The following is a 20853-nucleotide window of genomic DNA, read 5'->3' as shown; positions in this document are numbered from 1 at the left end:
CAGTGTTTCGAGGTGGTGAGAAACCCTTTCCAAGAACTCAGAATCAACAAAAATATCATTTTCCACTAAAAAGGATTCGAATGTTGGAAAAGGTGCATATCTTTTAGAGAACTAATCCATAACACCAGTTTTTTCTCGAATGCCTTTATTTTGTCTTAGGCATCAAGAACAGTTAAAGAATTTCCATGAAGGGAGGGATTTAGTTCATTTAATTTCGAAAAAATGTCTGAAAGATAGGACAATGTTGATAACCATGCTTCGTCAACAAGGAGTGATGCAAAATCAGAAGTACGTACATTTACAAACAATAAAAAATTGTCCTTAATTGAAATAACCTTGTTGGTACTTTGCCCCTGGAAAGTCAGCGAATTTCAGAATGAAGCAAAAGTTGTATATATTCACTGCCCATTTCATTGCAGAGTACTAAAAATAACCTGTTATTTAACAGTCGAGCATTAATAAAATTAACTAGTTTTACAGTGTTGTATAGCACAGGTTTAAATTCTGGTGGCATTCCTTTGGAGGCTAATGCTTCCCTATGTATGAAACAATGCACTCAATTCATATCTGGAGCTACTTTCTTGACCTTAGGAACAATCTCACTATGCCTGCCTGTAAGGGCGCAAGCTCCATCCGAACAGAAGCCCATACATTTTCTCCATTAATACAAAGGGAATTATGTAATTATTGATAGTGTGAAATATTTCTTCTCCAGTTGTTCGAGGTGACAAAGTTCTACGAAACAGAATATCGTCATGAATGTTGTTATCATGCGCATATCTTACTTAGCATATTAACTGCACATCATTTGTAACATCAGTAGTGTCGTCTATTTGTAACGCATAATAAGGGCTCTTCTTAACTCTTTCGATTAATAACTGAGATTATACGTCACCTGCCATATCATTAATTCTACAATCGACAGTGTCATTTGAAAGAGGAATCAAATAAACATAACTTGTTGCCAAACATAGTTTCTCCCACATCTTTTATAGCTGGAAGTAGCAAATTTTCTCTGATAGAATAAGGTTTCCCTGTTTTCGCTGTGTGCAAACTTAAGAGATAGGATGCTTCCAGTGCATTGCTATTAATCGAACCCATGGCTGAAACTATATCTTTCACATGATTTTATGTTCCTAAGCATCGCCGAAAAAATTCAATTGGCTTATTTTTCACATCACAATCTATAGTTTCTAAATGCCTTCAGAGTTTCGCAGGTTTCATGCACTTGTTCGACAAATCTTCATAACACAAAACAGATTGAGGTTTCTGCTCACTTTATCTCCAAGTAAACCCGAATTCCAAATATGGATTGTTATATTTCCTACTGTATTTTTAATTTGAACTGCTTGTTTCTTCTACTTTAATAGTATCAGATTTACTTGCTGTTACAACACGTGTATCACAATTAGGGTTAGCATCACCTGTTTCATTTGTTCTTCTTTTCAAAGGCCTAGTTCTAAGCCACTTTTCCATTATTAAAAAACATTTCCGAAAAAAATATGAATACTGGGGTTAACTCATGACACACTTTGTCCAAGTATCACTTAGCACTTCTGAAGATATACTGAGCTTTGATTGAAGGAGGAAAACCTTCAATAATAAAAATCAATAAACAACAAATAATTGGTTGTAATGTGGATAACACATGTTTACTTCATTTCTGACAGAACAGCAAGGGAAGGCAGAAGCATTAAAGCCATATTGTTGTTCACTTCACCCCTCTTTTATTACTCATCATTCTGCTGCTATTTGTTGGTTTTTTAAGTATCCATTTTATTTCAATAATTTTTGCTTATTCAATTTTAATTTGTTTTGTTTGGATAATTAAAAAATATGTATTTATTTATTTAATTTAAATCTTCCTGCAGACCACCTGTCTCATCGTCGTGGACCACAGGTTGAGAAACACTGCCATAGTCTATTAGATTGGAATCTCTCTGTACTTTATTTCTTCTTTCTTATCCATCAGATGATGGGTTGAGTCCCTTATGTGAAAATCTTTGCCATCTGGTTCTATCTCTGGTCATTTCTGTCATATCTCCAAAGCTGTTCTTTTTGATCTACCACTTGATCTTCCTCCTCCAATGATTTCATTCAAGACTATATTTGCTAATCTTTGAAAGGACATTCTCTGGAGGTGTCAAAGCATTCATAATTGCTGTTTAAGAATTAAAGCTATGATATTTTATTATTATCTATTATCTTCTATTATTATTTTTTTTTCTATAGTTTAATTTGTGTTTGACTTGCTAATTTTTTTTTCTGACCAATGAGCCTTATTTATTTTTCTTAAGCATTTCATTTCAAGTGCTCTGATTTTCTGTATTTCTTTCTGATTGAGTGTCCAAGTCTTGGCTCCATACGTTGCTGTAGGTATAATAATAGTTTATAGTTTTAGTTTGAAGCTTTTTGAAATGCTGTTAATTTTTCATATTTTATTTAATTTATTCATATTAGTTGATCATTTGTTCTGTATTTTACTGTTTGTGTTGTCGAGATTGTGAATAATGAGACTGCCAAGATATCTAAATTGCTTTACTTGTTCAAGTATGTGATTTTCTGTTTTTGAAAATTTTTCCTCATCTCTTCCTACTTTCATTGTTTTAGTTTTGCTTAGATGGATTTTTATTCTAAAAGTTTTGCATTCTTCATTTAAAATTTTAATTAATTTTTTCCAGTTCTTTAGTTTCTACACGAATATTAATATAGTCTGCATATTTGATGTAGTTGAAATTTGTGCCATTTATTTGTAGACCTGGTTTTTCAGCTATGGATTTGCATATTTCTTCGAGATTCATGTTCGATAAATAAATTTGAGAATGAGCAACCCAGCATGACTCCTTTTTCTAAGCTGAATAAGAATGTAAAATAAAGAACAGAATTAATTAGAATTTAGAAAGTTGAATTCCTAAGTTGTATTATTTTGATGAAAAGAAAGCAGTGCTTTGTAATTCAAAACTGGAATATTTGGAAGATATTTGTATTCTTTATTATTTTCTTTGGAAAGCGAATTAAAATTGTTTGCTTACAAGGTTCAGATTACAAAATTCTGAATTTAAAAAAGGAAGTTGACCTTCCTTTTTTAACTAGCATTTATGTATGTTTTAATCTTGGAATTGGAACTCGAAGTGTTGTCACCACATAAGTTGTTTTAAATATAGATTTCTTGCCTAGGTGTTTTCTCCAGAGCTCGTCAATCTGAAGACGGTGAAGTACCTGAAACTTTTGAGTTACCGTATTTTTCCGTGTATAAGGCGATACTTTTTTCTAAAATTTTTACACCAAAAATTGGGGGTCGTTTTATACATGGGGAGTTGGGGGTAACCAGTTGAGAGACCCGCAGTTGCTGTGGCAAAACTGCCGCTTTCAATGAACAGGCTTTCACCAATCACTAGCCTTCGTTAACTCTGTCGATTGACATCATTAATGGCTGATTCTGAATAAACCATTCAGAACTCAAAGCATTCATAGTCTGCAACTTGTTGGCAGGGTAAGTTAATGCATTAACAATATTTTGAGCACTAGCCCATAAAAATGTCCAAAAAAAAAAAAGGATTGTCATATTCTTCAAAATTCAAGTTAAAAGTCATTATTTCTATCTTAAAAATATTACTTAATTACTAAATATACTGTGAATATTTAAAAAAATATCAAATGTGTTCTGTTTTATGTTTAAAATATCATCATCAAATTCCTGACATGTACCCTCAAGGGGCGTACAGGATATGATAGTACTACATGAAAAATTTACATCATTACTAACTTCCTATCTACAATTTTCCTCCAAATCAGTCTGTTACTTGTCAAGACTCCAACATTATCAGATCTTATATTTCTATCATCTAAGGCACATTGTACCATATCAATCCACCTATATCCTGGTCTTCCTCTGGGTCGTTTTCCTGCCAACCTGGCAGAGAACACTTGTTTTGCTAATCTTTCCTCGCCCATTCTATTTAAGTGACCATACCACCTGAGATTAGGTCTGCTAACGCATTCCTGGATGCCGACAATGTCAAGCTCTTTCCTAATATCCTCGTTTTTAATATGATATTGCCATTGATGCCATCTGTTCACGCCTCTAAGTGCACAGTAGTGTGCACTCCTATGGAGTGCACACTACTGTTCCTTGACAAAAATATCCTTGAAAAAATAAGAAGTATCTATAAACTCTCCAGTTCCCATGGCAAAACTTACATCAATCAGACTATAAGTTTTGAAATCTATGAAAGTGAACATCTCAGTTAAATTGCACATAGTTGCAAAGAAAAATCAGGTCTCACTTCTCATGTCCTTCTAGAATAACACAATGTCGTCATTGGTTTCAATGTCTTATCTTGATTATAACCTTGTATTCCATTATTTCAAACAGTCTAACAAGGTCATTTGCTTGTGCAGCAGTCTAATATCAGAAGCAAGGCCTCATTTTGTGACATGAAAATCACATCTATTTTTACAGTATATCTCTTCCATGCTAATAGCCACTTCCAAGACTCAAAAGCATTTTTGAAGCTCATATTTATTAGGTGTTAATTGGTGCAATTCACTTTGTGAAAGATTATTCATATTATTAATGTATATTTGTACATTGCTTATGCTGAAATTGTATTTATTAAATAAACGTTTACCTTCATGATTGCAATTAAGAATCTTCAAACTTTTAAGTGTTGACAAAACAAAAAGATTTTGTAAAATTTAACAAGTTCCTATTCTTGATATTATCATTCTCTCTCAAATACATTTTATTTTGAATTTTGTGAATAATTAGTTTTTCTCAGTGAATCAATACTTTTATTTGATATGTGGATATTCATATTAAGATGCCTTTCGTTTAATAGCAACAGCGTAAAGTATCTTTTGCTGAGCCTTTAGTCCAACGTGAGATAATCATAGAGTCTTCCTTTCATCATTATTCTACAAGATCAGTAAGTCGATGCTTAAAGTTGGCAAATGCTTCTCTTAGTAGCAGAGGGAAACCTAGTTTAGCAAAGAGGCTGAAACAAAAGAAAATAAAATTGATCAAAAATCAGGTGAATAATCTGCTATAACTGTCAGATTTAAATTATGCAAAGCTGTTTTGATTTTAAAATATTCTGCTTATTTTATTAATAATTTTGAAGGTACAGTCCAGCAGCTTTCAGGCTGTCTTAGTCTCTAACAGTATTCACATGACTATATTCAAGGTTTGCTGAACATTAACTTAACAATGGCATCAACTATATGAAATGAATTTTTTTTTTTATTATTTAGTGTAATTCATCTGTTTTTTTAATAATGTGAATCCTATCCACAAAAGGTTGTCCTGTCTTGCATTAGTAATAAGAATAGGCTAAGGGTTAGATAAATTTTGTATGAGCATTACATTTATTTTTCATGTTTAATTATGTGTAGTAAATCTTATGAGGATATACTTCAGAAAATGATGCCAAAATATCTTGTGTAAAAGCTATATTTATTGGAACTATATTTGAACTTGCCATCTGCACTTTCACAAGTGAATTAGCACGTTAACTTTTTAACAAAGCATCCATGATGTCTTTGTCTGGCTTTGTAGATAGCACTTCTGCTTTTTTCGAAGCTGTAGGTCAGGCATTTAAATCCCGGTGTGGACTTTGATGTTTGTGAATGTCTTTTGGCGGTAGAGGACTCATCATCTTTTGTGAGATTGCAACCCTAAAGAGGCTCAAAAGGTTCCATGTCTTTAGCACATTGTTTTTGGATTATCTAACTCTTAGTCAAACTATAAAACAACAAACCGGAACAAAAAAAAAAAAAAAAAAAAAATGATTTACTTAATTGTGGAAGTCCCAAATATCAATTTTCCCCTTCACATAACATTTGAATGAGCAAATGATCATGCATGTGCTATCCTTTGTAATTAATATCATGGATATAGGTTTTTAGTAGCTTGATCGTATTTTTTCGTATTTACATTTCTGAAAAGCACGTGTTTCCAGCTATTTGGTGTTTATAGAACTAATATCCAAGAACAGCAAGAACTTATCCAAGTGCAATGGTCTAAATGATTTAAGATATATTCTGTGCAGCTGCACATGTACCACTTAAACATTTCAACAAAAATTTGTTATGGAATAGAACATACGGGTGAGGATTAGTGTGGTTTGGTAATCATCAAAACTACACTTATGTAGGTGAAAAGGAACTTCGTTGGATTAAATAACACCCAAAATAAATATTAACTAGCTGATATTTTGTTGGAATTTAAGCCAGCATCTTCAGAGTATGTTATGATACACAGGTAATGACAACTAGCTGGAAACAATTCAAATATTAACAGACAAGAATTTTCATGGCCTAACTTGAATTCTTTTGTCTCTTCTGATGTTGGATAAATATAAGATTTTACAGTTCTTGGTTTGGAGATGATCTTAAAATAACTCAAACAGACAGAACCCAGAAAATACTTATGAACAGATAGAAGGTCCATGCATTCTAAGATCAGAGGTAGAATGTGCACTGAATTCAGCTAAAAATGGTAAGGTCTTAGGCCCAGATAGAATATCAGAAATAATAAGGTTATTAGAAGGTGACAACATTAATATATTAGTAAAGCTATTTAATAAGATCTACGATACAGGCATAATCCTTCAAGACTGGTTACAGTTGAACTTCATCATGCTACCTAAAAAAAAGCAAATGTGAAAACTTGTAATGACTATACAATGATCAGCCTAATGAGTCATGTTCTCAAAATGTTTCTGAAAATTATTCAAAAAAGAATATACAGAAAATGTGAAGACACCATCATTGATGCCCAATTCGGCTTTAGGAATTGTTTGGGAAAAGGAGAGGCTCTTTTCTGTTCTCAAATCTTATTCCAAAAATGTATTGACCAAAACAACTAAGTATTCATTTGCCTTCGTCTTTTTATTGCTGATTTTCATACTGAATTTATTACGTCTGCTATTACTCGGTTTATTTAGAGAATTCTGCTGGCTTCATAATTTTCTTGTATTTAAATTCAGAATCAACAAAATTAAGCTAATTTATGTGTGCGAGAGAGAGAGAGAGAGAGAAACTAAGTGTAACATGTGGCGGATATGAATATGTTAATGCTATTAAGAAGTAGGTTTCTGTTTTTATTTTAACTTTGAAACATTCTTAATTTATAAAGTTCAGAAAAATAAGCAGATAAAAATTAAATATGCGAAAGAAATCAAAAGATTGAGAATTTTTTCTTGACAGTGCAAATTCAGAATCTCGATACATTAAATGCTCAACTAAACAATCAAATAAAGATGGAAGCAAGTTACAATTCCCATAATGATATTGCATTGTGGAATACGGAGGTAATTGATATGAAGTCAACAGCCTCTATATTAGGGATATGCTGAACTATGATTTAGCTGAATAAATGAATATCGAATATTTAGTTTGAAATGAGGCCAAAGAATACTGAATTAAATTTTATAAACAAATGTTTTTTGTTTTTTTTCGTGGGGGAGAGGGAGATACACATTAAAATTGGTAAAAAAGAAAAAAATTTCTTTTAATGAATGTATTTCTTCTTTCTTTTTTTTTTCTTTTTTTTTTTTCGGTCAAAACATTTGTTTATACAATTTAATTCTAATAATAATTATGTATATAATAAGCTATGTAAATCTAATAATTATAGATATATAAACAATACCTACCCCATCTTTATTTATTCTTATAGTAACCAGTATGGTAATCACCTTACTGGTTACATACTTGTAATTATATTTATTATTGTAAATCCTACCTTGTATATTTTATCATCTTATATTGCAGATTTGTTTTTTGTGCATTTGGCCTCATTTGAAATTAATATATGTAATATAGTATTTACTTAATTACTATTACTTATCTATATTTTATCTCATTGTATTGTGCTAGATGTACTACATTGTACTTTGTTAATGTTAATAAATGCTAATACTGATACCAAATCCCGTATGCTTTAGCTGAATATTCAGTGCTTCGGCCAAATTGCAGAATGAAGAAATTTGTAGTAATATTTTATGTACTTAAAAAAAAAAAAAATATGAGTGCTGCCCAGGTGCTTATATATTTGTCTTTCATTACTGTATTGTTTGATTAAATTTTAAACAGCCTGACAACTGTTTCAAACTATTGGTCTCATTAGGCAGAAACCTTAAGAAGACAAAAGCTCTCATTCAATACCAAAGCAATCCTGTGTCAAAGAGTTGTATTTTATTTTTAAATGAACTCCAGTCAGTGTTTAACAGTGATTATCACAGAAGAGCCTGAAAGTTTTCATTATGGAATAAACAGAATCCATAATTCAAGTTTTTTTTGTGTGTGTAATTTTTCTCAAATCTCGTTGTAGTAGTAGTACCTACAGTACAGCATTATACATTGGTAAGAGACAGATTTGTTCTGTAACTCTTCCATAGTCTAGAAAAATTGTATTATCCTGAATTGTTGCACATCCTTCACCATTCTTAGCAACAGAGCCAAAGATCTCCAGTTTTTCTGGAGATCTTGAGAAACAAAAAAAATCTTGAGAAAAAAAAAAGTTTTTCTGGAGAAACAGCCCCAGATCAATCCTTCTGCTGCCAAATTTCACAATTGGGATTATACACTATAGCAGAAAGCTCTACATTTGTGGACTTCAGGTGCCTCACTAGTAATTATGCTTTTGACACAACTATAATCTGTGTTGTTAATTAGCATAGTTCATGTTTACTTTATGAAGAAACCAATGCTCTGCAGGTCTTTATTTAGCATTCTATTATAACCAGAACTCCTGTAAACTATTTGAGCTCATGCTTGATTATTTCCATGTTGCACTGCAATGATCTCTCTCTCTTTATGTGTGTGTGTGTGTGTGCGTGTGTGTGTGTGTGTTAAATTCCAAGATCTTCATTTCATGTTTTGTGAATGTGCAAAGGAAATGCGGCACCCTCACATTTTTGTATATCATTTGAATTTAATGCTACTACTGTTAATTTTGGGTGATATGGTCTTTTATGAATGTCATTTGTGTCTAGGCAACTGAACCAAGTATAAGCAAGCAGCTTAAAGGCAGTTGACTTCAAACCAATTTGCATAGTATCCCATAATGCAAAAGCACACCTTTCAAATGTGCATGATGCTGTGCATTATGGGAAGGGCTATTACCTAGACTGGTTTTGACCTTTGAGATCTCATTAGTAGGAGCCAGCTTTCAACAACTATCTCTGGATCAGAGATAGTTATTGAAGGTGTTTTATGTGAAAACTCCATGGAATTAAAGAACTCTAACTCTTTTGTGGGAAGATACTGCACGCATACCATCTAAACTTGCTAATATGAAATTTCATGTGATAGCCCCCCCCCTTTTTATTATTATTTTTATTTTTTTATTTTATTATTTTTTTTATCTATGAACATTAGTTTAAGAAACACTTGTTACTGTATGATGTTGGTGGGAAAGGGGGATAGTCTGCAATATATTACTGGGAAATGTTTCTTCTCAATTCTCTTCCTATTACCTTTTTATGTTCTTCCAAAAAATAACAAAAAATAAAAAGTATAAATACAGAAAAGTACTGTTAGTTTTTGTCATCATTTAGAATAAATTATTAAACTGCTAATGTGGGAAGTTTTTGGTATTGAGACCACATTCTTATGTAAATAAAGAGTTTAATAAAAAATAAGCAGTTAAAACCTGCCAAGTTTCATAAGTCAATAATAATAAATTTAGTTTAATCCTTTATCCAAGTGTGAGCAAACAAAGTTTGCATCTGAAAATATCTTCAGGACTGGAGTAAGGTAGTACAACACCGGGCAACTCGTAGCAAAGGTGGATAAAGCCAACATCACTCCTATCTCGGTATCTCCCATAATGCAAAACACATCTCCTTGCGGATATGTATAATGCTATGCATTAAGGGAAGGGCCACTACCCAGACTAATTTCGACTTTTATTGAGGTCTCTTCAGTGGGAGCCAGGCCCAGAAGTGGAGATACCAGGCAGAAGCAGTGGCGAGGTCATCTTTACCTATAGAAATTGCCAAAAGGTGTGCTTATAAGCCGTAAGACTTACATCATCAGGGGTACTGGTACATAAAAGTTTCACACAATAAAAGCCTATTAAATTAATTACACATATTAGTTGTTTTTGATAACTTCACATTTATATTTGCATATTAAACTGCCAAGTTTAATCATATTTTTCAATAACAGTAATGGTAATTTTGGGAATTAAAATCATATGTTTTATTTTTGATAATTAACTTTATGGGATTTACTTTGATAGCAACCCATTTTTGGGAGTGAATGTTAATTCTTTTGCTTACTTATTGATTCATATAATTATATTTTTACTAACATTTTCCTCCATTTCCATAGGAAAAGAAATGCATTTCTATTTGATTCTATCTGATAATATTTACTGCTGACAAACTTTTTTCTTGTACTAACAATTGATTGTTACATCATTATTATAGTTGCTTTCCATTTCCACACTGCCATCTTCAAGTCCTCCATCCTCATCAGAAGGCTACCAGAGTAGTTCTGAAGGACTAGAAGTAAATGAGACACCTGTATTCCCTTTACTCATTGGTTGCCAGGATCAGCTTGATATGATACTGCCCCGTTTAACTTCATCAGTATGGTGGGTTTATAAGTCAGTAATTATCCTGTTTTATAAACTGAATTAAATTGCAGTATATTTTAAAATTTAAATCATAGTTGCCTTTGGAAGGCTGTCAAGTTTAGTTATTAAATGATTTCCTGTTAGTTCTCTGTGCTCATATTTGTTAGTTAGTTGATATTTTTTATTTTCATAATTTCCTTTGGGTAGCTGAAGGCCCTCCCCTCTTTAGATAAACAGTAGACATCACTTTGTTCTCATATTACTCTTTTTTTAATCTCTCTTCACTTCCTATTTTTTAATAAAGACATTAAAATAAAATCACTGATCAAATGCTTACAATTAAGAATATCAGTTGTTATGCAGAAGGGATTTAAAATGTTAGAGGTTCTTACATAGGTTTAGTATTTTTGGAAAAATCATTTTATTACATTGACATCAAATAGACTTTTTTTCTCTCTAAATTCTTCAATACTATTTCTGTTATTTAAAATTGTTTCTTAATGACCATTTCTCCCAAAAAATTCAAAAATGCATTTGTTTGTATACAGTTGATAGTTTATTCCTTTTTTTCCATTTTTTAATCCACTTTCAAATTTTAAACTTTTTTAAAGAAAAATGTTAAATTTGAACAACATTAAAAATTTTGAGAGGTGGAAAAGGTGTATGTTTGTATGTCATATTATATATATTTTTTGGTTGTTCATAATTATAAACATAAACAGCTCCATTTAGTTAAATGATTCTGTTGAACTGATGACATTTAGATTCAGTCACACTTTTCACATCCTTACAGCATAATTAATTCTAGTTTATAGCTAATATGCAAGTGCACTCGGTCTCTGCTCAGTAAGGTGCAGGATTGAGCATAATACATCTACAATTTAATGTACTGTCAGGAAGCTGTTTTGTTCTGGATAGATGCACAGCATATTTTATCCAAGCCTCTTACAAATGCAGAATATGTAGTGCCATGAGAAATTTTTCATTATAAACAAACTATAGCATGACAATATGATTTCATGATAAATTATTTTTAAATATGATAAATTCATATTTAAAAAATGCGTTCATTTTTTAAATATGATTCTGCCATTGATGTCATCTGTTCAGACTGCTAAATTTTTCTAAGAACTCTCGTATCTCTGGTCTCTAATATTTGATCAAGTGCATTATTTCTAACCCAATTCTCTGATTCATAACTTAAAACTGGTTTAAATGCTGTCTACTAGTATAGTGTTTTGGCTAATTTTTCTCTTAAAAAAAAAAAAAAAATCAGCTAACGCCTTTTTTATTCCCGTATACGGGGAGTAGGCGAGGCCATTTAGCCCTATCTAACTTTTGGAGACTGAGTTGGCAGTTCAATCTCCACTGGTACCAATCAGAGATAGATGGCCCAAGGCTATCACTAATTAAGCGGTACACAGTGAAGAGAGACGGCTCAAATGTGCCGCCATCTCGTGGTCCCTAACCCTAACACAATATATTTAATGTCTGAAATAATGTGGGTTCTATGGTCGATTTTCTTGAGTTTACAGGACGAAAAACCCGAGTTTCCGGGAGGAATAACCTGCTTGTCCGTGCCAGAGATCGACTAACTCGGGAACCGGTCGAAAAAAGGCTTAGAAAAATTTCCTCTAGTCGCCGACTAGACTCGAAACCAAGTCTTCCTTCGTGTGGCCAAGCGCATGGTGTGCAAACGCCACATCCACTGAGCTACACAGGCTCTTATTTTTCTCTTATTCCATATAAATTTATTCAGTTGGCCCCACCATATCAGCTTTGCTTATTATGTTGTCTATTTCCAGATGTAGCTTGCCATCTTCACTAAAAACTGTGCCTAAATAGCTGAAATATTTTACTTGTTCTATAGGCTCTCCATTCAGAATGCAGCTGAATTTTTTATATTCATTTAAAACTATTTTCATAGTTTTAAATGAATTTTTAATGAAACTTTTGCCATTATAACATTTATTAGACGTGTGTGTGTCTAATAAATGATAAATAAAAATTTTAGTTTTAGTCATCTTTTTATTTTTTTATTTTCTTTTCATTTATTTAATAACATACTATATCTTCATATAGTATGTTATTTAAAGCTATTTTAGTCTTTTTTTTATTTGGAGGGTTTTTTTTTAGAGGTAGCGACTAGACTAAGAGAGCCACCCTGGTCTTTCAGGTTGGGGGTTTTGTGTTAAGGCTGGTTATCTTACTATTTTAGCCATAAAAGTAATAATTTTTATTACATTAACTGATTTTGTAGTTCCTCATAAAACTGTTCAGAATTTTCTTTCCTATACCTTCTTCACAGGCATATACTCCTATGATATTTAAGTAGCTTCTATTTGTTTTTAATTTAACTGTTGTGATTCAATCATTTACAAAATTGTACTTTCATATTCTATTTTTCCATTTATTATTGACTAAAATGGGCCCACCACTAGACGTGCTGATATGTTGGTCCACTCAACATAGCTTAGTAAAACCCTCTAATTTTTTGATCCCTTTAATTTCTTTTTTTGTTTCTGTTATCATCTATCTATCTCAATGGCTTTAACAGACCTTTAAGGCACCTTCCAAGCATGCTTGGATTTCGTAACCAAAGTATGAGGATAGGATGGTCACCCCTATGCCTATAAGCATTCCTGGCTGTATCCCTGTGTGTTCACGGGGCCGGTTTGCCTGCTTGCAGGATGAAAAATCCCAGATAAACAAACTGGTAGAAAAATTCTGTTATCATGGTTATATTAATATTTTTAGATTTTAGTTGTTTTACTAATTCTAATTCCTTTGTTGTTATGCTTTGCACATTTCATGTGGCTACTTTTAAAATGTCCAAGATTCCTAATTGGTTACCTTTATCCTTATTGGCCATTTTCCCTTGTTTCAGTCCAATGAATATTTCAGTTCAAGCATCTGAGTTATAGAATTTTTTTTTTACTTACTGTAGGCTGTTAAAAGGGGGGGGGGGACTCTTTTAACAGCCTACAGCAGAAATATGGAAAATGAAGTCATCCTAGCATCTAAACAAAGTATGTACAAAATTTTCTTCCTCATTAATTCTGCTATATTTTCCTTTAAACACTTATAATGCCCTGAAAATTTTCTTGAGTAAAAAAGCCAATGTATTTAAAATAAGGGACACTCCTAAACAAAAACAGGCTAAAATAGCCGTAAAAGTAATAGTTTCATGAGGAGTAACATGAGAATTTTTCCACAAATAATACCTGTAATAAAAATGACTATATATTAATAGCAGGAGAACTTAATGCTAGAATTGGAAATAATCCAATCCCAAATGTCTTAGGAAAATATAGAGAAATTTGCATGAATAACAATGGCCAAGAACTATTAGACTTCTGTATTTTCAATAATTTTAAAATAACCAATATTTTTTTTCAAAAAAAAGAATATAAATAAATATACTTAGAATGGCAGCAGAGCAAGATCTATAATTGATTATATTTACTAATCAGAAACTAGCTCCACGAGCAAGAGATGAACATTTTTACAGAGGAAGTGAAATTTTTTCAGATCATTACCTAGTAGTCTCTAAAATAGAAATACTAGCAAAATGGAGAAAGGTAGTAAATACAAAAAAACAAGAAATAGAACAAGTATACAGTATATCTATTACAAGAAGAAAGCATTAGAATTCTATATCAATTACACTTAACAGATTACCTACAAGAAGTCCAAATCAGTGAAGATATAGAAGATGAATGGAAAACTTTAATAAAGATCATCCATAAAGCAGCCTCTGAAGACAGATCCTTGTCATATTCCCACGATTTCTCAATTGTTTGTCTTAAAGTGAAAATCTGATAATGATAATCTCTATTTGGCCTGAGCCCAGCTTGTTTTTCTCCTGGTTTCTCTTCCTTAATTTTTCTCAGCCTCTTTTCAAGTATGCTTGTAAACCTTACCTTGAACGCTTAATAGAGAAATCACTCTAATTCTCGCATTCAAATTTATTCCTTTTTTAATAGATGGGTATTATGAGAGCTCTACTCCAATTATCTGCAATTCGACTTTCTGTCCAGGCCCTCTGAATTATGCAGTGTAGCCACTGCAAAACTTTTATACTTCCATATGTGAGCATTTCTGGTCGATTATCATCTGCTCCAGCTGCTTTTTCACATTTCAAATTTTCGATGGCTTTTGTACCCATGTATTCCTGTTTGCATTTCTCTTGAAAATTTTCTACTATAGTTCTCTCACTTCTCATTTCATTTAACACTCTTTCAAAGTAATTACTCGAGGCATCTAGGATATGCTTTGCTTCAGTTTTCATGTCATCACCTTTATCATCTTTGATTTCTTTTATAGTACTCTTTCCTTCATTTTCTAAGCTTTTTTCAATAGTCTCCAGAAATGTTTGCCACCTTCCTGATATTTGTCTTCTATATTCTTCCTGAAGTCTTTCCATGACTTGTTTAGCTGCTTTTACACATAGTTCAACTCTCTTACATTTTTCTTTGTATTTTTTAGGGCATCAGCCAACTTATTTGCTAGGAATGTTTGGTATGCTTTCATCTTTTCAGGACTGCTTTAACTTTCTGTGTTCAACATGTTGCTGAATCATGTCTTCTTCAGAGTTTGCTACTGAGACTCCAAGGTTTGGTTCTTGTCTTCAAAGTATTTCATTCTTTTTTTAACAATGTTTTAATTGCTGAGTCTACAGTATATGGGAAATGTTCAGTTAGTTTGGCCAACTCTGGAAATTGAATGTGATCTTTCTTCTCCCATGCTAAAATTTGGTTATGTCAATTTTTTAATCATAGTAGCATTGAGAACATTAATAATAGTATAAGCCAGAAATTTTATTTAATTTTACAAGGAATTTTTATTGAAGTTGCACAGATCCCATCTGCTTTTCATGCTTAGTAAAGACTAAAAGCGTCATGGCACAACTAGTTAAACTTTTAACTAAATACTTAAGGAATTGACAGCGTACACTAGAAATATAAATTAAATCAACTTTAATATATACTTTCCGATATTTCGGCAACGTCACGTTGCCATCTTCATGGTAACTTAAAGACACGTGCACACAAGTACTGCATAACAACAAATGAGAAACGAAGCGAGGAAGCTATCGTTTTCCTAAAGTCCTGATTGGTGCCCCCTGGCGGGCTATATTAGGTGTTCTTGGCCTTTGGACTGAAGTTCTTCTGATATATATTTCCCAAATTTGGGGCAGTCTCATGCATCCAAATTTGTTGAGGTTTGGCATGTTCCTAAGGGCTGAGGCTGATTTCCATGAATAGTCTTTCATATTTGAACTTGCTGCAGTGTATTACTGTGGCGAGTATTCAGAGCATGGTCTGCAAGCCCAGAGTGGCTGTACTGGTGAAATCGGATGTAGCCCTTGTGTTCTGAGATTCTGATATTTGCTGTCCTGCCTGTTTGGCCAAAGTAGGACAATTTACAGGTGCAAGGGATCTGGTATACACCAGGTAGGTATAGGGGGAGTGGTTGGTCTTTAGTGGAGTGGATAAGGGATGCCAATTTTCTATATTGTCTGTAACAAGAGGTCAAGTCATGTTTTTTTTAGGATTTTGTTGATTTTTTCTGAGGTGTCTCGGATGTAGGGAATGGTGATGGATTTAGAGTAAACTTTTTTGTGAAGGGGGGGGGGGTTGTGGATAACTGGTTTTAGTATTTTTTGGATTTTTTTTGGGGGGGAGGGAGGAGATAGCCATTGGCTGAGAAAGTGTTAAGGATGTGATTTAGTTCAGTGGTTAGGGCTTGGTCATTTGAACAGATTAGTTTTGCCCTGTTGAATAGTGTCTTAATAACTCCATATTGTTGTGAGGTGGGGGGGAGATTGTTGGTGAATGTATCTGCCTGTATGGGTGGGTTTTCTATAAACTGAGAAAACCAAGGTTCCATCAGGTTGGTGGGTGACTAGTGTTGTCTAGGAAGGGGAGGCTATTGTTTTTCTCTTTTTCCAGGGTGAACTTGATTCTAGACCGTTGGTTGTTTAAGTGTGTTAGGAAGGAGAGGAGTGTATCCGGGCCATGTGGCCAAATAGTGAACACATCATCAACGTAGTGAAGCCATATGATAGGTTTTTGTGGGGCAGAGTTTAAAGTTTCTCTTCAAAGTCTTCATAAAGAAGTTGGCCAAGGGTGGAGAAAGTGGTGAACCCATGGCTGTCCCCTCTATCTGTTTGTAGAAATCAGAAGAACTTCAGCCGAAAGGCCAAGAACACCTAATATAGCCCACCAGGGGGCACCATCAGGACGATGAAAATGAAAAGGGCGACTGATAAATTTTAACTCTTATATATAGTGTATGTAGTGTGCAATATATATCTTACCATATGCATGACGATCATATTATGTGTAATATAGCTATTTTTGGTTTTGTATATTTAATTATTTAAATTTAAATAAATTTAATTATAATAAATTTAAATTATTATAAAATTTTATTTACATGTAAATACCATCAGCAAAGAGGCGAATTGAAATAGACTCGAGGACGAAATTTTGCCCGCGGGCGAGTGGTTCCCCACCCCTGCTCTAGGGGCTGCTGCTGATGATAATATATTTTTAAATCTACCATTCCCTTCCTATGTCTTTCTCAACTTCCTTGACTTTTCATCTTCATTCCATTTTTGTATAGATGGCAGTATCATTAATACTGCTAGAATAATTGTATCATTCACTCTTTAAGATAATTTTTGTTTAATCTTATCGTTTTGTGTAAGTCCTATCCATGAAAGCTGTTAACACTGCTAGTGCACATAGCATTGATAGGGTGTGGGTGGGCAGTCTGGAGATTAGATAATACAAAAACTCTACTATAGAAATCAGATATGAAACTTTTTTTTCTTTTGCAGTCATTATATTTTTGCTTGAGAAAGACTTGTTGCATTCAAAATTTAAAAAAAAATAATAATAATTGCACAAATGAATATTTTTTTATATATGTTTCTTCCTTTAAAATTTTTATAAGATCCCTTAATTTAGAGGTCCCTTAAACTGTTAGGTTCTAATGTGTAGTTAGCATGTTTGTAAACCTGACACTGTCTGACAGTGAGATAGTGGTCATGTTATAAGAAATGCAAATTCTGAAGTCTATAATTATTATTAATGGAATGTAACTGTTAGTTAATGGCATGTTATGAAGAGATTACTTGAGGTTTAAAGCTAGATAACTAGGAGGAAAACAACACATCATGGAATGAAGAGAAATCACCTGGGCTCCTGTCTCAATGACCAGTCCTTATAGGACTGGTCATTGAGACATTTATTCCACTCATAGGAAATATGAAAGTGGTCTGAAAAGTTCTTGGCCTAACAATGAAAAAACGAATTTATAATTTCAAAATTATTTTTAGTTTTCAACATAATCTCCTTTAAGGCTAATACATTTATTCCAGCAATGCTTCAGCGTCATTATCCCATCCCTGTAGTGGTTCTCAGTAAGATCTGCAAAATACCCCTCTACAGCTGCATTGATTTGAAGAAAAATGCTTACCAACAAGGAAGAGTTTTAGTTTTGGGAAGAGATAGAAGTCAGGGGGAGCCAAATCTGGGGAATAGGGTGGATGTTCCAACAATTCATAGTGCAGATTCCTTAATTTTCCCATTGGCAAAACACTTTTGTGGGCAGGTGCATTGTCCCGATGAAAGATGATTTTTTTCTTCTGCAAACCAGGTCTTTTCTCATGAATTTTTTCATCTAGCCCAGTTATTGTTTTACTCTTTTCAAGATAATTAATAAGCAAAATGCTTTTAGCATCTCAGAACACCGATGTCATGACCTTTCCTGCTGATGGAACAGACGTTGTCTTCTTTGATGTTGAACAACCGGCTTCTGTCCACTGTTTTGACTGCTGTTTGGATTCTGTGTGTAATGATATGTGTAATGATGAATCCAAGTCTCATCCATAGTAATAAATCGATGCACAAAATCATGCGAGTGCGTTTTTGATCTGCTCTGAGCAAGCACAGCACCCATCTTGCGCAAAACTTTTTCATATGCAATTCTTCATGCAAAATATATCCTACACTTTCTTTTGAAATGCCTATAGTCTCAGCAATTTCACTCACTTTGACTCGCTGGTCATCCAATACCGTATTGTGCACTATCATTGATTTCTGGTGTTGTTACACTTTTTGGACATCCTTCATGTGGATCATCTTCAAGGCTGGTACGGCCACGTTTAAACTCGGCAGCCCATTTCTTAATTGTCGAAAATGAAGAAGAAGAGTGTTCATAAACTTTTATGAACTTTGAACGAATCTCTTTTGGGGTTAAACTTTCTTTTACAAAGAATTTTATAACTGCACACGATACTCAATTTTATCCATTTCAATGGATACAGACAACACTTTTGCTTCAGACAGCTGTATCAAACAAACTACTTGATAGAATAACTTGCAATTTCACATGGATACTTATGACAGATATACCAACTTAGAAAAAAAAAATCTTGCCGATAGTGTTGCTATCTATGGTTGAGGCCGAGAACTTTTCAGACCACCCTTGTATGAGTGGAATAGATTCAGAGCCAGGAGGAATTAAAGAAATACAGTACATTCCAAATAAATGATCTCATTACTCAGAAGTACTGTGTTTCTTTAATTGCTCACATTGCTAAATGTGAACACAAATCTTTTGATTGTTGGCCAGTGTTAAGTGATGACAAATTTCAAAATGAAAGGAAGATATGACTTAAATGAACCTATACTAAATATCCTCTATTCAGCATAACCATAGGTACATTAAAGTCATAACCTCCTTTTTATTTTGAAATTTGCCAAAACTTTTCAGAATGAGTATTTTGGAAAGGAGTAGAAAATATTCAGTATTGCCTATGGTTATGCTGAATTCAATTGTTTAAGTCTGTAGATAGAGTAGCTGAAATAAAGCAAAATGAAGAACTAGTTCTTATTGGAGATCCAGGATAGAGAAATGTTCCAGTAAAAAATATTTCAGCAAAAGTATTGTCCAGTGTGTAACATGATAAATTCAAATGTAGAAAGCACACAAGAAATAAGAAAAATTTTGACTTGTAGATAATATCTTCAGAGTGGTTCAAGATACAATATTATATAGTGAATTTGAAATAGGTGATCACTATTTAGTTTTGAGCAAGATAAAAATATCACATGCAAATATCTTCTGGAAAGAAAAATGTGAATGTTAGTTTTAAAAGGAATTAAAGTTTAGCTCCCACAGGTGAACTATAAACTCAGTTATTCAAATCTTAGAAGCCTAGTGACAAAACTGGACAAAAAGATTGATTCATTCAGGGAAGTAATGCATATAGTGAAGTTCTTTGCAAGGATAGAAAAATAAGCTTATGCTGGACACAAGAAGAAATCACATTGAATATTCCTGACAAGTAAGCAAATGTTTCGAGGACACTTAATAATATAGAGGATACTATAATACAGAGAATAGTCTAAGTGGTTCCCAAACTATGTGCCTCGGCACCCTGGGGCATCCCAAAATATTCCAGTATTTTCACTGAAATGACACTTGGCCTATGTGGTTTTAGAATTGGACCATCAATGTATTCATGTGATGATAGGAAGGACATCTGTACAAAGCAAACTGTTTCACTTTTAGTAATACACAGTAATACTAGATGGCTAAAATCTTGATACACTAAGGGCACCATGAACCGAAAACGTTTGGGAACTGCTGGTCTAAGTCATCACAGTCGTGGCAAGATGTTCCGAGACTTTGCAAAGAAACTTGGAAGTGTAAAAAAAGTAGCAACAGAACAGCAGTAGAAATTATCCATGAGAAATTTGGTCATTAGCATATTTGAGCATTAGAGTAGAAAATTAGTTGTCAGAAAACTGAAATATGGAAAGAGATCTGCAGTAGATAGCATTTGACCAAAATATATTTGGTCAAATGCTGTTATCCCCCCCATGGGGGGGTAGTAAAATAATGTGAAATTTAAAAAAAAAAAAAAGAATTTCCGTGCTTACCTGCTAGAAAATCATTGAAGAGGAACATAATGAAGAACAAGTTAGGCAGGCCAAATGGGAATTTATGTTAGATTATAGCAAATCCTAGGTTATCATTGCCATGTTTTTTTTTTTTTTTTGAGTTAAACACCTTAGTTTTCTGTCTTTTATCATGCAGTTAATCTACTTCGCTTTTAATTAATTCGACATTAAAAATTTATCCTTAGCGGTACTGTTTCTTATGGGGGGGGGGAAGCAAGGTGTATTATTATTGTTATTATTTATTTTTGAGCACCACTACCACATGCAGTCGGTATTCTATCCATT

General features: G+C 33.1%; 1 protein-coding gene across 1 annotated transcript in view; it reads left to right on the top strand.

The window, feature by feature from the left end:
- The window catches only part of LOC150105436 (uncharacterized), a 199337-nt gene that overhangs the window by 119119 nt on the left and 59365 nt on the right, over positions 1–20853 (top strand). The window contains exons 10-11 of the mRNA XM_090393960.1: positions 4842–5033; positions 10440–10606. Of these exons, the coding sequence (XP_090250086.1) occupies positions 4842–5033; positions 10440–10606 (359 nt within the window). The remainder of the gene's footprint in view (positions 1–4841; positions 5034–10439; positions 10607–20853) is intronic.

This window comes from Typopeltis vanoorti, chromosome 6 (genome assembly GCF_054136105.1).
Source record: "Typopeltis vanoorti isolate ZY-2024b chromosome 6, IOZ_Tvanoo_1.0, whole genome shotgun sequence".
Classification (NCBI taxonomy): Eukaryota; Metazoa; Arthropoda; class Arachnida; order Uropygi; family Thelyphonidae; genus Typopeltis; species Typopeltis vanoorti.
Note: the sequence above shows the minus strand (reverse complement) of the source record. Positions and strands in the feature narration are given on the sequence as shown.